Source organism: Phascolarctos cinereus, unplaced genomic scaffold (genome assembly GCF_003287225.1).
Source record: "Phascolarctos cinereus isolate Bilbo 61053 unplaced genomic scaffold, phaCin_HiC Scaffold_4;HRSCAF=312, whole genome shotgun sequence".
Lineage (NCBI taxonomy): Eukaryota > Metazoa > Chordata > Mammalia > Diprotodontia > Phascolarctidae > Phascolarctos > Phascolarctos cinereus.
In genome coordinates this window covers 504,963,864-504,986,197 of record NW_027555847.1, presented here as the reverse complement: position 1 = coordinate 504,986,197, position 22,334 = coordinate 504,963,864, and the positions used below count along the sequence as shown (strand labels likewise).

At 36.3% G+C, this 22,334-nt stretch overlaps 1 protein-coding gene across 3 annotated transcripts in view; it reads left to right on the top strand.

Annotated features, from left to right (window-relative positions):
* The window catches only part of THOC1 (THO complex subunit 1), a 69,182-nt gene that overhangs the window by 35,010 nt on the left and 11,838 nt on the right, over positions 1-22,334 (top strand). For 2 of the 3 annotated variants that reach the window (XM_078153475.1, XM_020970660.2), the window contains exons 8-17: positions 6,198-6,280; positions 7,465-7,538; positions 11,176-11,284; positions 12,236-12,367; positions 13,829-13,929; positions 16,454-16,520; positions 16,739-16,789; positions 16,885-16,955; positions 20,933-21,049; positions 21,688-21,753. In XM_078153475.1, the coding sequence (XP_078009601.1) occupies positions 6,198-6,280; positions 7,465-7,538; positions 11,176-11,284; positions 12,236-12,367; positions 13,829-13,929; positions 16,454-16,520; positions 16,739-16,789; positions 16,885-16,955; positions 20,933-21,049; positions 21,688-21,753 (871 nt within the window). The remainder of the gene's footprint in view (positions 1-6,197; positions 6,281-7,464; positions 7,539-11,175; positions 11,285-12,235; positions 12,368-13,828; positions 13,930-16,453; positions 16,521-16,738; positions 16,790-16,884; positions 16,956-20,932; positions 21,050-21,687; positions 21,754-22,334) is intronic. The other variant, XM_020970659.2, reaches the window with a different exon arrangement.

The following is a 22,334-nucleotide window of genomic DNA, read 5'->3' as shown; positions in this document are numbered from 1 at the left end:
GCATAAACATTCATATTAAACATATTTTGACATTAGTCATGTTGGAAAGAAGAATTAGAACCAATGGGAGGAACCACAAGAAAGAAGAAACAAAACAAAGCAACCAAAAAAAAGAGAGCAAATAGTATGCTTCCATCTACATTCAGACTCCAAAGTTCTTTCTCTGGAACTGGATAGCATTTTCCATCATGAGTCTTTTGGAGTTGTTTTAGATGATTGCATTGCTGAGAAGATCTAAGTCTATCAAAATTAGTCATCACACATTATTGCTGTTACTGTGTACAGTGTTCTCCTGGTTCTGCTCGCTTAACTCAGCGTCAGTTATATAAGGACAGATTAAGAATGCTAATATAGATAGAACTCATGGACCAATTTAAATTAAATTAAAACGTGTATTTTTAAAATGTAAATTAAATAGAGGCATGTTATAAAGGATGAGTGCAAAAGCAAGGCATGGTTGTCCTTTAAGAATGGTGACAAGGAGGGGGCAGCTAGGTGGCACAGTGGATAGGGTACCAGCCCTGGATTCAGGAGGACCTAAGTTCAAATCCGGACTCAGACAGTTGATACTTACTAGCTGTGTGGCCCTGGGCAAGTCATTTAACCCCATTGCCTAGCCCCCCACAAAAAAGAATGATGACAAAGGGGACAGAGCTAAGATGGGAGAGTGAAAGCAGTGACTTGCTTGAGCTCTCCCCCAAAGCCCTCCAAATACCTGTAAAAAATGGCTCTAAACAAATTCTAGAGCAGCAGAACCCATTAAAAGACAGTGAAACAAATTTCCAGCCCAAGACAACCTGGATGGTTGATTGGAAAGGTCTGTTATGCTGGGCTGGGAGAGGAACACAGTTCAGCGTGGGTGCGCAGGCAAAGACTAGGCCTCAGTGAACCTGGGGCAGGCCTCAAGGAACTGAATCACTGGCAGCTATAGCAGTTTCCTGACTTCTCAAACCACAAACACCAAAGAAAACTTAGAAGGTCAGTAGGAAAGATCTATGACTGGGGGGAGAGAGAAGCTTAGTCCCAGCCCCAGTTCCAGTGCACCCTGGGGCAGCAGCTCCTTCCAGAGCTTCTGGCCCACAGACAGAGGAGGAATTGATCATGGGGTATTGCAGGGATCTCTTTGCTGTTGCTGAGGCAGGATTCTCTTGCTTTGCCCATGCTTGGATCTGGGTCACAGTTCTGGGTGGTGGTCCTGGGGCGAGGATGAGCACTGGCATGGTGGAGCTTGTAGTGGTGGTATAGAGGGAATCCTTCTCATAGTTCCAAGGCAGAAAAGAGTGCTTGTGGTCACTCACAGACCAGAGTACAGGCCAGGAGAGGAGTAAATACCTTGCCCTTCATTATACCATCTTGGAAGAACTGAAAATTTAAACAGCTGGACAAAACCCCCAAAGCTTGAAACAGTACATTCTCCACACTGGAAGCAGACCCCTACCTTAAGAAAGAGTTTAAAACTCAAGTAATTGGCTGGGAACGTGAGCAAACTGCACAAAAAAAAAAGTAAGACCATAGACTCTTTCTTTGGTGACAAAAGAAGATCAAAACATATGACCAGAAGAAGACCACAAAGTCAAAGCTTCTCCAAGCTCCAACAAAATCCAAAGCCTCCAAGAAAAATGAATCAGTTCCAGGCCATGGAAAAGCTCAAAAAGGATTTTGAGAAGCAAGTAAGAGAAATAGAGGAAAAACTGGGAAGAGAAATGAGAGTGATGCAAGAGAATCATGAAAAAAAATACTGAAGAAAATAACACCTTAAAAAAATAGCCTAACCCAAATGGCAAAAGAGGTCCAAAAAGCCAGTGAGGAAAGGAATACCTTAAAAAGCAGAATTGGCCAAATGAAAAAGAAAGTCCAAAAGCTCACTGAAGAAAATACTTCCTTAAAAATTAGAATGGAGCAAATGGAAGCTAGTGACTTTATGAGAAATTAAGACCTAGTAAAACAAATTCAAAAGAATGAAAAAATAGAAGACAGTGAAATATCTCATTGGAAAAACAACTGACCTAGAAAATAGATCCAGGAGAGAGAATTTTAAAATTATTGGACTGTCTGAAAGCCATGATCAAAAAAAGAGCCTAAATATCATCTTTCAAGAGATTATCAAACTGCCCTGATATTCTAGAAGCAGAGAGTAAAATGGAAATTAAAAGAATCCACAGATCACCTCCTGAAAGAGAGAGAAAACTCCTAGGAATATTGTAGCCAAATTCCAGAGCTCCCCGGTCAAGGAGAAAATACTGCAAACAGCCAGAAAGAAACAATTCAAGTATTGTGGAAACCCAATAAGGATAACCCAAGATTTAGCAGCTTCTACATTAAGGTACCAGAGGGCTTGGAATATGATATTCTGGAGGGCAAAGGAGAAAGGATTACAGCCAAGAATCACCTACCCAGAAAAACTGAGTATAATCCTTCAGGGACAAAAAATAGACATTCAGTGAAATAGGGGACTTTCAAGCATTCGTGATAAAAAAGACAAGAGCTGAATAGAAAATCTGACTTCCAAATATAAGACTCAAGAGAAACATGAAGAAGGTAAACAGAAAAGAGAAATCATAAGGTACTTATGAAGGTTGAACTGTTTACGTTCCTACATGGAAAGGTATTTGTAACTCATGAGACCTTTGTCAGTATTAGGGTAGTTGGAGGGGGAAAAAATAGATAAAGGGCACAGGGTAAGTTGAAGATAAAGAGGTGATATCTGGAGAATAAAATTAAGAGGGAGAAGGAAAAAGGGAGAGGTAGAATGGGGTGAAGTATCTCACGTAAAACAGACAAGGAAAGGCTTTTACAGTGGAGGGGAAGTGGGGGAAGATGAGAGGGAATGAGTGAATCTTATCAGATTTGACTTAAGGAGGGAATACCATCCACCCTCAATTGGGTATGGAAATCTATCTTACCCTACAGGAAAATAGGGGGGAAGGGGACAAGAAGGGGGGATGATAGAAGGGAGGGCAGATTGGGGGAGGGGGTAATCAGAAGCAAACACTTCTGAGGAGGGACAGGGTCAAAAAAGAGAATAGAATAAACGGGGGGCAGGATAGGATGAAGGGAAATATAGTTAGTTTTCCACAGTTTGACTACCATGGAAGTATTTGCATGACTACACATGTATAACCTGTATCGAGTTGCTTGCCTTCTGGATGAGGGTGGGGAGGGAGGGAGGAAGGGAGAAAATTTGGAACCCAAAGTTTTAAAAACAAATGTTAAAAATTGTTTTCACATGCAACTGGGAAATAAGATATATAGGCAATGGGGTATAGAAATCTGTCCTGCCCTACAGGAAAATAGAAGGGGAAGGGGATAAGAGAAGGGAGTGCAGATTAGGGGAAGGGGTATTCAGAATGCATGCTGTCTTGGGGTAGAGGGAGGGATGAGATGGGGAGAAAATTTGGAATACGAAATCTTATGGAAATGAATGTTGAAAACTAAAATAAATTTTAAAAAAAGAATAGTGACAAAAATTCTGAAGTTTAGATTGGTGAAGACAAAGAAGGTAGGGGTTAGCTAAACTGAGGAAAAGAGAAGGCTCAAAGAAAGGATGGGCTAGGGCTACTAGTTGAAAATTAAGGCTAATGAGGAGAGGGTTATTTACTTTGGGGAAAAGAGGTTCAAAGAAGGGATAAGACTGCTGATGAAAAAATCTGGGATGATAACAGACAAAAAGATTTGTCTCCTTATATTGCTTCTGTTTTCTCTGTCAAGGAGAAGGGTATTTGTACTGGAAAAGACAACAGAAATGGCTGATAGGGAACTTGTTGCCAAATATAACAGAAATATAGTAAAAAAGGCCATAGATGTTCATGATATGTTCAGGTCATCAAATCTAGATGATCTGTAGCTTAAAATATTAAAAGAACTGGTAGATGTGATTACTAAGCTACTTATTGTCAGTGATCTTTGAAAAATCTTCAAGGGCATACATTCTGCTTCTGAAAGAAAAGAAGAGAACGGATTCTGCAATTTGTAGTCCAGCAGAAGGGATACATTTGTGAATATTTTAAAAAGGAAGTGGTGATTAGGAAAAACTAGCATGTTTTCTTCAAGTATAGGTTATTCTAAGCTAACTTCTTTTCTGTTTTGCATGTTACTAGATCATTGAAATGCTGTAGATTCAGTATACAAAGAGAATTTGACAAATTCTCCATAATTTTCTTGAAGGATAGATATGGAAGGACTAGGTTGTAGTTGAATGACTGGAAAAAGTAATCATTAATAGTTTAGTGTCTCTGTTGAAGTGTCCTAGGGATTTATACTTGAGCCTGTAATATTTAATATTTTTATCACTTGGATAAAGGCATAGATTAGTTATCAGATTTGCATATAATACCAACTGGTATAGCTAACATGCATAGCAGAGTTAAGATCTAAAAATACCTGGACAGGCATGTTGAACTAAAGCTCATGAGATGAAATGCGGTTGTGTTTTGTCCAGACTTATGATTTCATCTATATAGGGACCTCGTGGTACGGAAACTCAGTTCCACCAGCACAGATGACCAACTGCTCTGTAACCTAAAGTCTTGGATGGCTGAGGGATTTGAAAAGTTAAGTGATTTCATTTGTGATCACTCAACTACTGTGTGTCAGAAGCAAGAACTGAACCAAGTTCTTTCTGGTTCCAAATTCAACCTTCTATCTACTACACTTGCTGTCTCATAAGACAAAATTTAAAGAGATAAATATAAAGTCTTATACTTGAATTCATAAAATCATCTCTGCAAGTACAAGATGATTAGGTAGTTTATCTGAAGGTTTGAGAGGGTTTAGTAGACTGCAGTTTCTGAGTCAACAGAATAATAGGATAGCACGACAATCTATATGATTTTTCGCTGGATTACAAGAAGCAATATTCATGACTAAGGACCTGATGGTCCCTCTTTAGTCTGTTCAGCTAGATTGCATTTGAATTATTGTATTTAGATCTGGGTACCACATTTTAAGAACAATTCTGATAAACTGGAGATTGACCAGGATGATGACAGTGTCCTTGAGACCATACCACATAAGGATCAGCTAAAGAAACTGGTAGATTTAGCCTATTAAAAAAGATGTATTGGGAGTTATAACAGCTGTCTTTGAGTATTTAAAAGGCTGTTATGCCAAAGAAAAATTAGAATTTATTTTGCTTGGCCCAGTGGGCAGCACTAGGAATAAATGGAAATTTCAGAGATTTAACATAAGTAAAAGTTTCCTAACAATCAGAATAGAATGAATTGTGTTAGAAGATAGTTTCTCCCATGGAAAGTCATCAGTCAAGGGCTTGAGGACTCAGTTGTTAGCTGTGTTATAAGAAGAGATTCTTGTTTAGATAAGGGTTGGACTAGATGTGTTCTGACATGCCTTTCCAACTTATTCTTTCGTACTCCCCAGACAGCTTAAAAGTGTGCAAGGTAGGGAGCATCTAGGTATGTTGGGTAACTCTTTAATTTAATCAATTATTTTAATAAATTTAATAAAAGTTAATTTTAAAAAATTTAAATTTCATTTAATAATTTAATTTCTGTTTTAATAAATATATTATTTTTTAAAAATTTATGTTAAAAATAATATAAAAATTATGTGATAGAAAAATTTATTTTAATAAAAAACTTGGATAAGAATTACACAAAATGACAAGATAATTGTGGCTGGGTGAGCTCCATTACTCTGGGTATAAATCATGGATTCAAGTATCTTGAAATGGAGCCAGGTATTATCTGTGAGAAAGGTATTACTGTTTTTGTTTTTGTCCTTTGCCATAAGTATAAAGTGAAAGCAGAGTTTAAACACCATGCCATTCTCCAACCTTTCCTATTTGTTTGCAGTCCATTTTCATTATATTTCAAAGATACTTCACAATCTCTCTTCATTCCAGAATTACTTCACAATCCCTCTTCATTCCAGAATTGGTAATATACATAAGGAAGCTACTCTTAATATTCTGTGGTTTTCTAAAGTTAGAGTTAAAGAACTAACAGGTTTTCTTTGAAGATACCTCTTTATAAAGTGAATTTCAAAAAGGATTTGCAAACCAGTGGCTTGGTTTTAGTTCTGTCTGTAAAGATGTAGATTGATTTTTAGATTAATTTGCTGTTGCTTTAACTTTATATCACGTGTTTCCTTCCTGCTAAAAGTACTTCAGGTCTTAGAGTGTTTTGATACTAATAAGCTCTTTCATTATGGCATACATGTTTTTGTTTATTTTTAAACAGGCCTTAACTTACAAAGTCAGTTTAATCTTGAAAATGTCACTGTTTTCAACACCAATGAACAAGAGAGCACCTTGGGTCAGAAGGTGAGAACTGTTTTGAATTTTGCTTACTGAATATTTTAAGTTTGTTTTTGAAGAAGACCTGATGTCAATTAGAATGGAAATGCATTTTTATTGAGAGCCATAAAGCATTAGCACATTTTCTTTATAAAGATTTATAGCATATTAGTCTTGAATTAAACTTGGAAATTTCTGGTACACTTACCCTTCAGGTGGGGACATATTAAAAACATTTCTAAAGCAAACTAGAAAATTGAGGCTGATTTTGATATATATAGTTCATGTGCCTAATGTGTAATATTATACTAATAGTTATTATGGAATCTACACTAGCTTGTACAGTATGGCTCTAGGAAACCATTTAATGCTCAGCTTGGGAAACCAGAATTTCCTCCTTCTGCATTTGGATCCATTTTGAAGGTTGAGAAGGTCCATGAAGGAAAAAAAGATTAAGCCTTTTCCCCCTGTAAATTCCAAGGAATAATCTTTTTTCTTGGCTGATAACTGGTTACTTCTCTTTCAACTTTTTTCCCTTTTGACTTCTAATATCTTTTGCTTTTGAATGGAGATTTTTTTTTTGTCATCCTCTGGTCCTTGTTGTGTAAAACAAAAATGAGTTCCATAGCTTCCCCTGTGCTTTTAGCCCTACAGCCACTGAAAACACTACCTTGGACAGTCAGGGGAAAGGGGGGAATGGGATAAGATGGGAGTGATGGTGGTGACAAAGGTAGTGGTCCCAGGAAGCAGCTAGAAAACTTTGAAGGAGAATCGAAGAAAAATCCCAGACAGTGGAAGTAGGAAGTTAAAAATGCTTGTGACCACTGGGCATTGCTTACTCAGCATGTATGGAACCCCCTAAATTAGAAATGGCTTATATGTCATGGATATTAGTCTTGAACTTGGGGAATAGGAGGGAACATACAAGTCTGGATTCAGTGTGGCTTAAATCATCTTCCTTTGTCTTCATGACTACATTATAGCTTTAGAATGCTGAGCTGACGTGACACTTCAAAGATCATCTCACCCTGAAGCGTCAGGCATTATTAGAAGTCTTAAAGTGGTGTCTACAGTAGCTTATAATATTTCATGATCCCCAAACTGCCATAATAGTGGCTACCTGTTAAATGTGGTGATCTAGAATTCTAGCATTGTTCATGTCCCTGAAAACTAGCATTGTCCTTTTTGTTTTGTTTTGTTTTTTGTTAAAGCACATTGAGGATAGAGATGAAGGAATGGAAGTAGAGGAAGGAGAAATGGGAGATGATGAAGCTCCGACAAGTTGGTGAGTTTGAGGAACTTTTATTATTGTCTTTATTATTATAACAATGTCTTTTGCATCTTGCTAAATATTAGAATGGATATAGGACCAGGGTGGAGGAAAAAGTTGCCTTTAGGGAAGATAGCAGGGGTTTAAAGACACACATCATCACCCTAAAGTTTTGTAAGTCAATGTGGCCATGGTAGTGGATGTCAGGGATAGTAATATCTTTGATTAATATGGTAGTTTTATTTATTACTCTCGCATGTTTCCATAGGAATGTTGTTATATAAAGGGGTTAGGTTCTTTACTAATATTACTACTGAACTAATAGGGTATGGTAACCTGTGGCACTTCTGAAAAAATTTTGAGTGTCAGTGGCCCAGCTGCTGAAACATCATAGTGAAGTAGCTGAGATTTATCTTTAGTACCTTTCCAAAATATTTCTGAAAATTGCCACTTTGGTTTCTCAAGCTGTCTGTACCTTTCCTCACCCTCTATACCCCCTCATTCTGATAATTTGAGTATAGGTTAATAATTGCTTAATGTGTGTTCCCTGGTGGGATTTTTTTGCATTTTCAAAAGGGACTCATGAACCCCAGGGTTATGAAAGGAAGCAAAAAGAGATGTAGGGCATCTTCAGCTCCCTAGCATTATAGGAAAATTGCCCTAAGTTAATCTCCTCTGTGGATCTGCCATTGGGCTACTCTTGGATGCCTTACTTGCATCATCTTTTTTGGTAGATGCCCTCTCCCTCCTGTCTCCACTCCCAACCAGTCCCTCATTTTGCTCACAAGAATGTGAATAAATGAGGATTTAGAGTCATAAAATCATAAAATTATAGCTCTTGGCAAAACTTTAGAGATCATCTGTAGTGCTCCTAAGATTTGCAAAACCTTTGCTAACCTCTGATTCTCAGATTAGTAGTCCAGTGAGGTAGGTACTTATAGGCATTATAATCCCATTTTACAGTTGAGAAAGCTCCAAACCCTGAAAAATGAATCAATTTTGCCATGGTCACGTATTAAGTGTCAGAATGAGATTTAAACCTAAGTGTCTTATGACTCTAGCTCCAGCATTCATTCCATACCATTTTTTAAAATAATGAGCAATGTAGTAATACCGTTGATAGCTTTCAAGGTTCATAGGGCTCAGTAAATGACTCCAGACTGTTGTGCTTTTTAAAAAAGTAGTTCTTCTTTTGGGTTTTTATAGTTCTTATCTCCTCTGTATAACCTCCTCTATGACCCCGTATCTTTTCTACACTACCTCTCAAATGAGAACTCTTGTTCAGCCAGATTGCTTAAATTGTTTCTCTTAATTTATATATCATTCTAAGATACTGAGCTCTGTGGCAGACAGGGTCTTTATACCTTTCCTGAAGACTGAAGTGAATAGATTTCACAATTGTTTTCTTCCAGCTTACAGGCTATTTTCAGTTATTTACAGCTGTGTTCTGGATAGATGAGGTTACTGAAAATTTGACTTTTGGTACTATGGAGTTTTGCTCTGAAATTCTGTGATTCTGTATGTGAGTGGGTATATATTCACCAAGTATTGTTTTTTACTTAAGGATTTGGAGTTTTGCTTGTCTAATATTCCTTGTGCTTGGTGTAACTGAATTAATGTGACTGATTTTTTAATGAAATAACTGAATTTATACATCCAAATGAGTGTTAGCTTTTAGAGTAGTCACCTTGGGGATGCTATACACTTACTACCACTGCTCAGAACATTTTTGGAGCTTCTCTTTTGGGATTGCCTTCAGAACCACACCAGAAATTCATTCTCATTCCTTTATAGTCACACCTTATTTTGGATTGAAAATGACATGACCCAGCTTGATCTGAACGACTGTACTCACCAGACTTTGTTCCAGCTGTCCGTTGGCTGTTTCCAAAAACAAAATCCACCTTCAAAAGAAAAAAATATTGCCTCCACTGAGACTATTAAAAACAAAAACAAAAAGAAAAACAAATTGTTCTGTAAGCATCAAGAGAGGAGATTGGAAAATGTTTTGAGCAATGTCAGCAACATTTGAATAAGTTCATGGCCTTCCAAGGTAACCACTTTGAAGGGAACAACATTTGGATGAATAAATTCTGATATGTTTAATTAAAAACTTAATAGACACACCACATATTTAAGGGAATTGTATATATAAATTCATTTTTAGCATTGCAGATATAGAAATAGCCAATCAAAGAGTACAGGTATTACTGTAATTTTTTAAAAATCTTAAAGTAAGCACTTAATTTTGTCATCATCCTGTCTTTGAATTTTTAAAGTGAAATGATCTTAAGAGGTAGTGGGTTCCCTTTCACTGCAGGGCTTCTAGTGAAAAGTAGATTTCTGCTTATTAGGGATGTTGTTGAGGGGATTTGCATTGAGCTATAGGTTTTACTAGATAGCCTCTTCAGGTCATTCCCTACCCTTAATGGGGAGTCACCCTCTGTACTCATTAGGAAGTGGAATGCAGTGGAAAGATCACTAGTCAAAAAACTCAGTCAAGTCCTAGCTCTGACACCTACTACCTATCACCCTGAGTAGGTCATTTAACCTTTCTGAACCTGTTTCCTCAAATGTAAAATGGTGAGAGGGTAATAATACTAAATACTCTTGAGAGACAGTGTAGTATAATGGATAAAAAAGGAAGCTTCAGAGTCAGGAAAACCTGGGTTCAAGTCCTGCTTCTAGCATTCTGACTGTGTGACTTCTCAATGCCCTAAATGCTTCTTAAGGATTCTCCAAGAGCTAGTCTACCTTAGCAAAAAGAAGTTTCCTCAGTAGGTATTCCCGATACCCATGAAATCAAAAATCTGGCCTCCCTTTCTTCTTCTTCAGTCCTTCTGACTTGCGCCTACCTCACATGGTTGTTGTGAGGTTGTTGTTTGTAATCCTTAATGTAACCTAGTATTATCATTACACCATTGCTATAGCCATAGGCTCTATATTATGAAAATAAGTAGCTGCACTCATAATCTAACTTTCTGTTTATGCCTCAATCCGTTTTACTAGCTCTCACTTCAGTTCAGCAAACTTACAACCCACCTACTTAAATGTGCAAGCTACTCTGTAAGGTGTTGGTAATACAAAAACAAAAATGACATCTTAAAAGGAGCTGGGGTCGGAGGATGTGAGATAGATAGATAGATAGATATATAGATATATATGTATATATCGATATATATATATGTATGTATGTATATCTTCAGACATATGTATATATCTGACTGTAAGTAAAATTTTATACTTTTGAAGTTGATTTTTTTAAACCTAAGCATGTTGTGGAAGGCACAGCTAGATAGTAGTTCATTGGGAAAGATTGGAGATTTTAGTGAACTGCAAGTTCAGTGTGAGACACAGAGGCATATTTAGGTTTAATTTAAGGAAAAGCTTTTTGAGATTTAGAATTATCTGAAACTGTAACAGGCTGCCTTGGGAAGCAGTGAAGACCTCCCATTCACTTGAGGGCTTTCTTCAAGCGAAGCCTAGATGATCGCTTACGGCTTATGTTTTAGAAGGGAGTCTTATTCAGGGACTGGTTGGACCAAATGACTTCCATAATTCTTTCAGCTTTGAGATTCTGTCATTTTATTTGCCTTAGATACTTTCTAAAGAAATAGAGTGATATAATTAATGTACTGTTTGTTTTCATTAGCTCCATTCCAATTGATTACAACCTATATAGAAAATTCTGGTCACTTCAGGATTACTTCAGAAATCCTGTACAGTGCTATGAGAAGATTTCATGGAAAACTTTTCTCAAGGTAAATTGTTTCATTAATTTCATGATGTTATTCCAATTGTGCAATTTTCAGAAGTTAAAATGTAATTCCTATTTAAGCTGTTGTTCATGTGGCAATGACTTTAATTTCTTTTGGATTTAAAAGTTCCAGTTGCAACAAAAGTGTGAATATAATGGAAAGAGCACTTGTCTAGACCATTTACTAGTTCTGTGATCTTGGACCACCTTAACCTCTCAGAGTTTGTTTTTTCATTGGGAAAATGAAGATAGTAATATGTCTTCTGTCCAATTCACAAGAATCAAGTGAGACAGTGGATGTGAAAGCTTTTTGTAAATTAAAACGCAGTATGCAAATCTAAGTTATTATTCTCATGGTAGCGTTCAAGAAATATTTTACTTAATGAGGAAATTAAACCAATGGGGATAATTTAACAGCAACTTTACCGTGCCTAGAAGTGATTTGATGTTGCTGTTTATTTTTTCCTTTTACATTTTATTCACAAGAAATATTAGAATAAAATAGTTCATCAGATACTAGGTTGGATGGATGCTGTGAAATGAGGAGGATGAGCTCCTGAGAGGCTAAGGGATTTGCCCAACATCACTCATCTGTGCAGTGTATTGGGCAGGATTTGAACCCATGTCTTCCTGACTCCAAATGAATGGTTCTCTCTACATCTACAGTTGTTTAAACAATTAATCTCGTCAGAGGATGTATGTAAAATATCAAAGATTTTCTACAGTTTGTTCTATATCCTAACTACATAAAAAATTAAAAGAGGGATAATTAACTTTTTAAAATAGTGAGAAATCCTATTTGATAAGTATCTCAGTCATATTTTTCCAAATTATGTTATAATATATGAATAAGCAGTCAATTGCCAGCAAATGTCTATTTTTCTAACATTTACAAGGAAACAGATTAATTTGGTGACTTGGGAAGATAAGATTAATTAGTATTTTCATTTTGCAGTATTCTGAAGAGGTTTTAGCTGTTTTTAAAAGTTATAAACTGGATGATACCCAGGCCTCAAGAAAGAAGTTAGAAGAATTGAAAACAGGAGGAGAACATGTATATTTTGCAAAATTCTTAACAAGTGAAAAGGTATAAAACAATCTTCATTTTCACAAATACCCAACTTTAAAAATGCTCTTTACTTTTTACCACCTGTATCTCTTTCATGCTGTATTTAAGTTGGATGATAATGTTTGCTGCTTAAATTGGTTAAATGTGTTAACTAACCCTGTTTAGACAGTACAATCTGAAGGAAGCTACAATTTGATTAATAGTTCTAATTTGAGTTTGCAGGATGGACATGTTGAGGAAAGATTAGTTTGATTTCGTGTTGTTTTGTTTTTTTTAATTGGTCTAGAAAACGTTTCAACATTAATTTTTTTTGAGGCTCCATATTATTTAAACTAGGGTAAGAACATCTTTAGGAATCTACACTAAGTAAATAAACAAATAAACAAGAATATTTTCTACTTATAAGTTGCTTTTTAAACATAAGTAGTTGTTTCTCAGGTGCTTGAAAATAATTTTAGGTCATTTAATTACTTTCCTTTTAATCTTATCTTGCACAGTTATGTTGCAAACCCTTTATTCACAAATATTGCATAGCTAAATTTCAGCCTAAGTCCTGTTTTAAAAATTCTTTCTTATCACAAAATCTAATTAATGAAGTCTTGCTATTTTCATTTATAAGAAAATCATTTTAAGTATACTTGTTTTGGTTGAAAGCCAGAAATGGCAAGAATTCGTAATTGACAGAATTTCAGAGCTGGTAGGGACATTACAGACTTGTTCAATTCTGTTGGTTTACAGAAGAGATTAGGCCCATGTATAAGTCTTCCTGACAGTCATATGATAATAATCTTAAACTACCTACCAGAGAAGTTGGAGGTCATCTAGAAGGCAACTAAGAAGGTGAAGGGCTTTGAGTTCATAACATATGAAGATTGATCAGGGATATTTATGCTAGAGAAGATAAGACTTAAGAATAGAAGGAGGAATGAAAGCTGTCTTCAAATATTTAAAGGCTTGTCATGTGGAGAAAGGTTTAGATTTGTTCTCTTTGGCCCTATTAGACAAAACTAAGAGCAATGGGAGGAAGAGGAAAACAATAGGTTTGATGTCAGAAAAAAACTATGTAAAAATTAGAGCTATCCAGAAATGAAATGGCCTATTTAGAAATATTATTTTTCTACCTCTAAATCTTTCCATTAGCCATCTATACAGATACTGTATTTTACCTGGTTTCCTTTTATGTTGAAAGATGAAGTTCATATTTGTTGACTTTCATCTGAAACTTAGGATCTCTGCTCAGTATATTCCCAGTTCCCAGTACTCTGGATAAAAAAAACAACAATTGCTAGTCATTGATAAATACATACATGATAAGAAATAGGCCAATATATTTTCTCAATGGATTCTTCATTGTTGTATTATTCATCTTACTTTTTGGTAGCAGAAAACTATAAATTTAGGCCAAGTTTGACTTTTATTATGATAAATAAAGTAAACATTGTTGTTCTTCTACTGTGTTTGTCTTTTGTATGCATATAGCTTATGGATTTACAGCTGAGTGATAGTAACTTTCGTCGTCACATCCTTCTGCAGTATCTCATTTTATTTCAGTACCTCAAAGGGCAAGTGAAATTCAAAAGGTAAGCTTATTATAATTATTAAATTACTTATTAGCAGAAGCCTGAAAAATATAGCGAGAATTACAAAATGAGGCTAGCTACAAGTAAAATTAAACCTAGGTTGCCTAGTCTTTTCTTCTTTCCACTGTATCCAAGGGGCCCCTTTGTGAATTAAGGACACAGAGCAACCATATGTTTGCACTATGTGCAAACTTTAGTTTGCACTAAGAAAAAAAGTAAGCACTTTAGTGCTTAGGAAATTGAAGGTGCCTGCCAGAAAAAACTAGAGAACAGGGATTTATTTATCCAAAACTGTATTGCTGCTGTAAGGAAATAGGTTTCTAAGGATTGGATTATGGTACATATATGTTGATGTTCTATTTGGGTTATTTCTTCTGCCCTAGATAATTTGGAAACTAGCTCTCTAGAACTAGTTATGTAGGTGATTGATCTGAAGTACTTTTCCTTTTCCCAAGACGGGTAAGGTGGAAACTGGTGACTATTTTTGGTTTGGAGAACCCACAAGCCCTGAATATGAGGATCTGAGTACTTCCAGGAAAAGATCACATCAGAAAATGGGCAGATCCAAGAACCAAAGGCCAAATATATGTTCCTACTAAGAATCTGTAGTCTGTCCTTTTACACTTGTCTTTTAATGCAGTCCATTCATATCCTTCCTGACCAGTGGGGGTCTCCAGACTTTCTGGAAGAGTACATTTTGGGGGCGGGGGGTGAGAATCAGGGTTAGGTGACTTGCTCAGGGTCACACAGCTAGTAAGTGTTATGTGTCTGAGGCTGGATTTGAACTGGGGTCCTCCTGACTCCAAAGCCAGTGTTCTATCCACTGCACCACCTAGCTGCTCCAAGAGTGCATTTCTTCCTGGTGGGTGAATATTCTAGATCTAACCTTAATGAAACAGCCTTGTATCCCAGTCCCTTCCTCTACCCAACTTAGGTCAGAATAGTAGTCTCACTATTTTTTTTACCTCAGCTTGTCTTCTTTTGTGGGCCTTGCCATTCATACTTCTTCTATAGCATTTCCAGCCATATATCCCAAGTCAGCTCATGGCCTAACTCAGTAGCCATGAATTTGGCAGTCCAACTAGCCAGGGAAAAAGTCTAAAGATTATCACTTTCTGGCCTCCTTTATTTACATATTTCATTCTGTCACAAAACTTAATAAGTGTTTTCCAGTGTAAGTATTTCTTTTTTTTTTCTAATGTAAATATTTCTAACTTTAATTAAATAAATATCATCTTGTCGTGGCTATAACTGAAATGAGAAAATGATTATTCACAGCTGCTTGTACTACAGACAAGAGCCTGTGTAGTATTACTGTGAGCACTGGAAAAGAGCCCAAATGCCCCACCAGCTTCCTCAATTGAGCAGTCCCCTGACTAGTGAGACTATCAATAGGAGTTAGTAACCACTTAAACATAATAAGATGATTCTCAAAATTGTTATGGTTTAAATGTTTATTTTTTATTTTTTGAGCTGCTGGTAAACAGCCTAGGCTTCTATCAGAGGCAGGTAGGATTTTTATATATCTTTTCATTGCTACGGAAAATAGGAAAAACAGATTTCTTCTAAATAGCAACAGCAAAAAGTCACGAAAGTGAATTGTGTCTCTGTGCTGTTGTTGCTTCTCTGGCTGTTTTGGCAATAATGGCTATGAATTAAATGCAGAAAATAAAAAATCAAATATAGTATTCACAGATATATGATAACTATATAGATCTTATATTCTGTTTTAAGAATGCAATGGGGTGGGCTGATCTTTGATTTCATCATTGTGATGAAGTTCTAGTGTGGAAACTCCTTTTTCCAGTACTAAAAACAACCAGAGAAGCAACTCATTTGTAACTTAGAGTTTTAGAAATTTGCCTTGGGATACTAAGAAATTAAGTGATTTGCTTGTTATGGGGCAGTTAGGTGGTGCAGTGAATAGAGCACTGGGCCTGGAGTCAGAAAGACCTGAGTTCAAAAGAGGCTTCAGATACTAATGATATGACCCTGGGCAAGTCAGTTAACCATCTTTGCTTCATTTTCCTCATCTGTAAAATGAGCTGGAGGAGGAAATGGCAAACTACTCCAGTATCTTTGCCAAGAAAATCCCAAATGGGGTCTTGAAGATTCAGAAACAACTGAAATGACTGAACAACAACAACAGTTTGCTTCATCACACACTACTAGTGTGCATCTGCCTGGTCTTCTTGACTCCAGGGATGGCTGTCTCTACAGTATACACCATACCGCTTCTCAGGATACAGTAAATTTAGGAAAACCTCCTGGCATCATTTGACACATTTGCTACAGTAATAATTTATGCTTAGAGATTATTGTGATATTTGTTCCATCCCTGTGGGCTGCATATTGACTTAGAAAAAACATATTAGTGTCATCTGTTTTATCATATTTTTATTTATCATAGTTGAATATTTCCAAATTACATTTTAATCTTGTTCAGGCCTTACTAGGGAGTGCTGTGGGCCATGGATTTGACACCTTTGTCTTACATTGTCCTCATATTTGCTCTCTTTTGCAGTTCAAACTATGTTCTAACTGATGAGCAATCCCTGTGGATTGAAGATACTACAAAATCAGTCTATCAAGTAAGTTCAGTACAAGACATCAGTGATCAAAATCTTGGAAATTTGGAGTTTTCTCTGTTTATGAACTAGATTTAACAGTTTCAGCCTCATATAGGAAAATAAGGATAACATTAGTTCAGGTACGGGAACCACAAACACTTTTATGGGGTCTCTGCCTGTAAACCATTCATATGACGCAGAAAGTTGTTGAAAGCTTAGTGTGTGCTTTCTGATCACAGCTACTATCTGAAAACCCCCCTGATGGAGAGAGATTTTCAAAAATGGTAGAGGTATGTATCTTATGTTATTGTTATTTTTGGTACCATATAGAATTTTAAGTATTTCTATTTTTCAGATATCAATCATATTTGTGTATTTTTTCCAGCATATATTAAACACTGAAGAAAATTGGAACTCATGGAAAAATGAAGGTTGTCCAAGTTTTGTGAAAGAAAGGTAAAAACCACAATAAAAAATATCAAAGGTATTTTCAGATACTGTTTAAAATGATTTTTCCATTATATATAATTTTTAAAGATAGCTATACTTAAGTACTTTCATGCATCTGTGTTCTCATCAATGTGAGTACTCCCACAAATAAGACAAGATTACAACCCTTCCATATCTTTTCATTCTGTGCAACTCTTGTACATCTCTCACCTCTTGCTATGTTCTCTACAGAGGGTCCATCCTAGATGCTAGAGGCTTTTCCTCTAGATGTCTTGACATTATGTTGATACTAGTAGAACACATGGCATATCCATCTGTTATTCCTTTTTTTTAATTATCTTTTATTATATGACTAGTCTACTTCCTCTTTTAGTCATACATCTCTTGATCTTTTATGCATCTTGGTTGATAATTCTTTGTTGCTAATATGTTACAACCTAGCCATATGTACATTTTACACATTTCTCAATTGTAGAGTGATCTGTAATTCTAATTCTTTGAAAGCTGCTGTTCCATGGTTCTCAGCCGTATAGCATTAGCTTAAGAATATTGGTATTTAGAAGTTGTCCAGTCCAGATAGGATGGCTCTGTTATCATTGGTAGAGAAGAGAGTTTGTTATAAAAGTCTTGACCTGTCTTTTCCATTTTTATGTGTTTCTTGTCCAGCTTCCAGTTTCATCCTTATTCTCAGTCTTAACAAACTTTCTATAAACTTGTCTCTCCATTGTTTCTTAACTGTTTTATGCTCATAATCTTGCATCTTCTTTCTCTTCAGGAATTTACAAATTATTTTATTTTCTGTCTTAAAGCAGCATTACCTTTGCCTGCCATGTCTTTTCATTTGTGTTGTTACTTGATAAGTATACCAACTTTTTGTTGGTTGAGGCAGTTTCTAAGCTCTTTTGCCCCCTGGTTATAGTGATTGATTTATGTAAGTTAAATTTCATAGGAAATAGTAGTAGTTTGTGTTGTCTGTTCTTTTATTTACTTTTAGCACCAGTAAATCAATAGATTTCTCTCCCTGATGATTATCAACTTTGGTGGTGTGCATAAGATGACTTACATTCAGAAAAATATTTAGTCACCCAAGATAGCTAATGCATGTCAATTAACTTTTTTATTCTAAAGACAGTTGGAGATGTTTTTATTTGTATGTATATTTTCTCATTTTTAATCTCACATTCTGATCTTTGTTTTAACAAATTGGGAGTCTGACTGTAGATACCTTTGTGGATTAGAACATGGCTTTTATATTAGTAACCAGTCTGATAAAATATAATTAATTTCATTTTTCATGATAAGAACTGAATAACAATGTAGAAAGCATCTAAGTAATATGTTTAGCACCGTCCAGTCCTCTTCTGGAAGAAAGTATTCATGATGCATAATTGTTAGGCCTCTGGATATTGTACACACCTTTAGCCTCTTTCAGTTCTTAATCTTCAGCCATATTTTCCATCATGTTTTACCATATTCCCATATGCCATTTATGTTATTGAGTATTCAAGCATAGGTTGATTTCATTTGGAGAAGGTCTTATATTCTTTCTAGAATTTCTCTTCCATGTTTTCCTGGTGCATAAACTACAGTTATCTCTAGCATGGTCTTGTTTGCAGATATTGAAATAGCATGAAATTTTATTTCTTGTTGGCTTTGGCCGTACAATAAAATTAATTCTGCAAACTCTTACTGCCTTGCCAAAGAGAAGAACATGTGAGGCACTCTTCTGTTTAGGTGCATCCTCATTTTTGTCTTCTAAGATCAATTGTAGCAAGACAGTTGAATGATATGAGTCATTTCCTTTAGTAGAAAGTCCACATGAGACGAGTCTCATTTAGCACACCAGCAGTTACAGCCATATTTAGAAACAGTTTAAAATTTATGATACATAGTACTCTCTTTCCCCCTTTATTCCATCGTGCCACAGTTGCAGCAGAAGCTAAAAAAGGTTGCACTGAACTGAGGACCATCTTGTATTTTTCTTTGTTTCATGTGTTTCCTGATCAGAGAATTTATCACCAAGTGACAAGTTTACTTCTGGTGAACCTCTCTGCACTTAATTAAGTTTGTTGTCAGAAAACAGACATAGTCTGTTACTGGGACAATATACTCAAAGCCTTTAAAGCATGGTAGAAACCACCAGAAGCTTGTATTCAGCTGTTTGAAAACCAGGATTATTTAATGCCTCAATAAAGCATGGGAGTAGGATTTTCATGGACACATATAACTGATACGTGTGGCAGAATTTTCTCTATCAGTCAGCAGGGATTTATGATGTCAATCACTGGGTTAGGTCCTGGGGAATACAAACACAAAGAATGAAGCCTGTATTTCTTTCAAGGGGCTTACATTCTTTTGGAGAAAATGAGATGGCAAGGGGAGAAGGTAGGAAAATAGTGGTGGGGGAGGTTGCAGAGAAAAAGCATGAGAGAGAGCATAAGTATTTATTAGTATTTACTGTGTGCTGAGAGAGAGAGAGAGACATAAATACAAGCAAACAAGATAGTCCCTGCCCTCAGGGAGCTCACATTCTTTTAAATTTAATAGGTTTTTATTAATATCCTTTGTTTTTACATTGCCTAGATAGCCCCCTGATTTCTTATTTGAGGCCGAGATTTTTCTGTACAGTATCTCAACATTCATCTTCATCTGTTTTGTGGTGGGGTTTTTTCCCCATTTACTTTGATGTAATCATTATACACACACACACACACACACACACACACACACACACACACACACACAGTTTTTCTGGTTCTGCTTGCTTCAGTTTGCATGAGTTCATGCAAGTCTTTCCATGCTTTTCTATATTCATCATTTTAATGGGAGGCTGGAAAGAGGAAGGGCCATTAATGCAGTGGTGTGGTTTGGAGTTGGTGGCAGGGAAGTGAGGTGGAGGCCTAGATCTGTGCCATATAAGGCAAATTTAGAGCCCAAGCTAGTTGCAAGGACAGAGTCCAAGATTCCTATGACAAAAGGACAGGGACAGAATAAATATAAGTATAAGGTAGTTGGAAGGAAGGCACTAGAAGTCAAGAGGATCATGAAAGGCTTCATTTAGAAAATGGTGCTTGCAAAAAAAATTTTTTTAAAAGAAAGAAATTAAATGGTGCTTGAGCTATATCCCAAAGAGAGGAATTCTGTGAGGCAGAGAAGAGGAGGGAATGTATTACAGGTATAGAAGAGAGGTATTGCAAAGGTACAGAGATGGGAGAGAGAGTGCATAGAAAGAAACTCAGTGTGGCTGAACCCTAGAGTGTAAGAAGGGAAGTAATCTATTATGAGGAGGGAGGGCTTGGGTTAAGGTCAGGTCGTGATGGACTTTAAAAAGCCAGATAGGAGTTTATATATATGGTCTTAGAGGCAGTAAGGAGCCATTGAAGTTTATTGAGTAGGGGAGTGATGTGGTCACAGCTGCATTTAAGGAAATAATTTTGTCAGCTCTGTGGAGGATAGACTGAAGCAGAAAGAGACTTGAGGCAGGGAGACCAATTAGGAGGCCATTACAGTACATTACAATTACAATAGTATATTCAAGAGATGATGAGTGCCTGAAGTACCTGTGTGTGAGTAAAGAAACAGGATCAGATGTGAGAGATGTTATGGACGTAAGAATGTTAAAATTTGGCAGCAGATTGAATATGTGGGGTGAGAGAGAATGAGAAGACAAGGATAACAGCAAGGTTATGAAACTGGGAGACAGGAAGATGGGTGGGCACATCCTTTTATATTTACCTAATGTATTAGCTCATTTCTTTTTGCCCATTAGTTACTTCTCACTTCAGACATTCCTAAAACAAAACTGTCATATTAGCTATTGAATTGTTTTATGTAATTTCTTATAAATTGCGGTACTTCTCATCTAAAGCAGTATAATGCATTAATATAAAACTTTTCATCTTAAGAAAAGTGCATCAAAAGTATTTCCTTATCAGATCTAAAATTTCTTCACCTTTCCTAACCACGTATAATTCCAAAAATAGTGTACGTTCTATTTGCCGTAGACCATCAGACTCCAAGCCGACAAGAGTGGTACGAAAGAGAACAGCACCAGAGGATTTCCTAGGAAAAGGACCCAACAAAAAAATTCTGATGGGAAAGTAGGTCAGCTTGTCTTCATATCTGGGCCAGGATTGGTAACTGTATATTTGATATGTTTGTTTCTAAAGCTGCTGTTTTAGAGTTTTTATAGTTTGTTACTGCCAAATGTCACACGTTTGTTTCTGTAAGAGTGGCCATGCTGATCCTGCAATTGTAGGTTCTCTCGGAAAGCATGTGGCTTCTTTCTGCACTGTCTCTTGATGAATTTTGGGCCATATTGAGCCGTCTTACTTCTAGTTGTGCCAGGTTGTCGTGATCCCTGTGCTTCTGGTGGTTCCCAACAACTAAATGCCTGAGAAGAATTAATGTGTTCAACTACTCTCCCTGCTGCTCTATTTCTCCTAAAAGGTGGCATAGGGAGAAATAATTTCACTGCCTAGCATAAAAATATTATTAGTGTGATTGATTGAAAACTTGTGTTTCCCTAGGAACTTTAAGCAAACATTCAAGAGCCTTGGTTATGGCCCTTTGTGAACTTTAATTTTTTTAGCTTGAACCATCATATTCTGTACATTTTCTTTACTTTTTAATGAATATTTTAAGATGACTAAAGCTTACAGAAGTAGGTGCTTCATTGACATAATTGTGTCTTTTGACTGGGATAATTATAGGGATATTTTTCTCTTCTGTTTTTCAGTGAGGAACTAACAAGGCTTTGGAATCTCTGTCCTGATAATATGGAGGCTTGTAAGTCAGAATCCAGGCAAGTGAAAATTATTTCATTTCTGTGTGACCTTAACAAGAATAAAGTCATGGGGGGCAGCTAGGTAGTGCAGTAGATAGAGCTCAGCTTTGGAGTCAGGAGGACCTGAGTTGAAATCTGGCCTTGGACACTGGACACTTGACCCTGAGCAAGTCACTTAACCCCAATTGCCTCACCAAAAAGCAAAAAAAAAAAAAAGAATTAAAGACATGACTTTTCTCCTGGTGGCATCAGTCCTTTTTTAAGCTTTGAACAACACAAGAACAAAATGTTTAAATATTGTTGTGAACAATAATAACAAAAAGAAAACAAACAGGAAACTGAGTCATCAGAACCATTTATATCAAATCCTTTCAGCTTTGTCTGGTGAGGTAGGCAAAATGGTGATGCTAAGATTTCATGAAATCTTAGAAGCCATAGGTTAGGGACTTGTGTGGTATTGAATTGTGACTGATTCATAGAGGAAAGTACTTAGTTTGCTTTTGGAGAGTTTAGTATTCAGACTATCCCTGAAGGTAATTTATGGTCCTGAGATCTAATTTACTTAATTACCTAATACATCAGAATTTTCTTTGATAGTT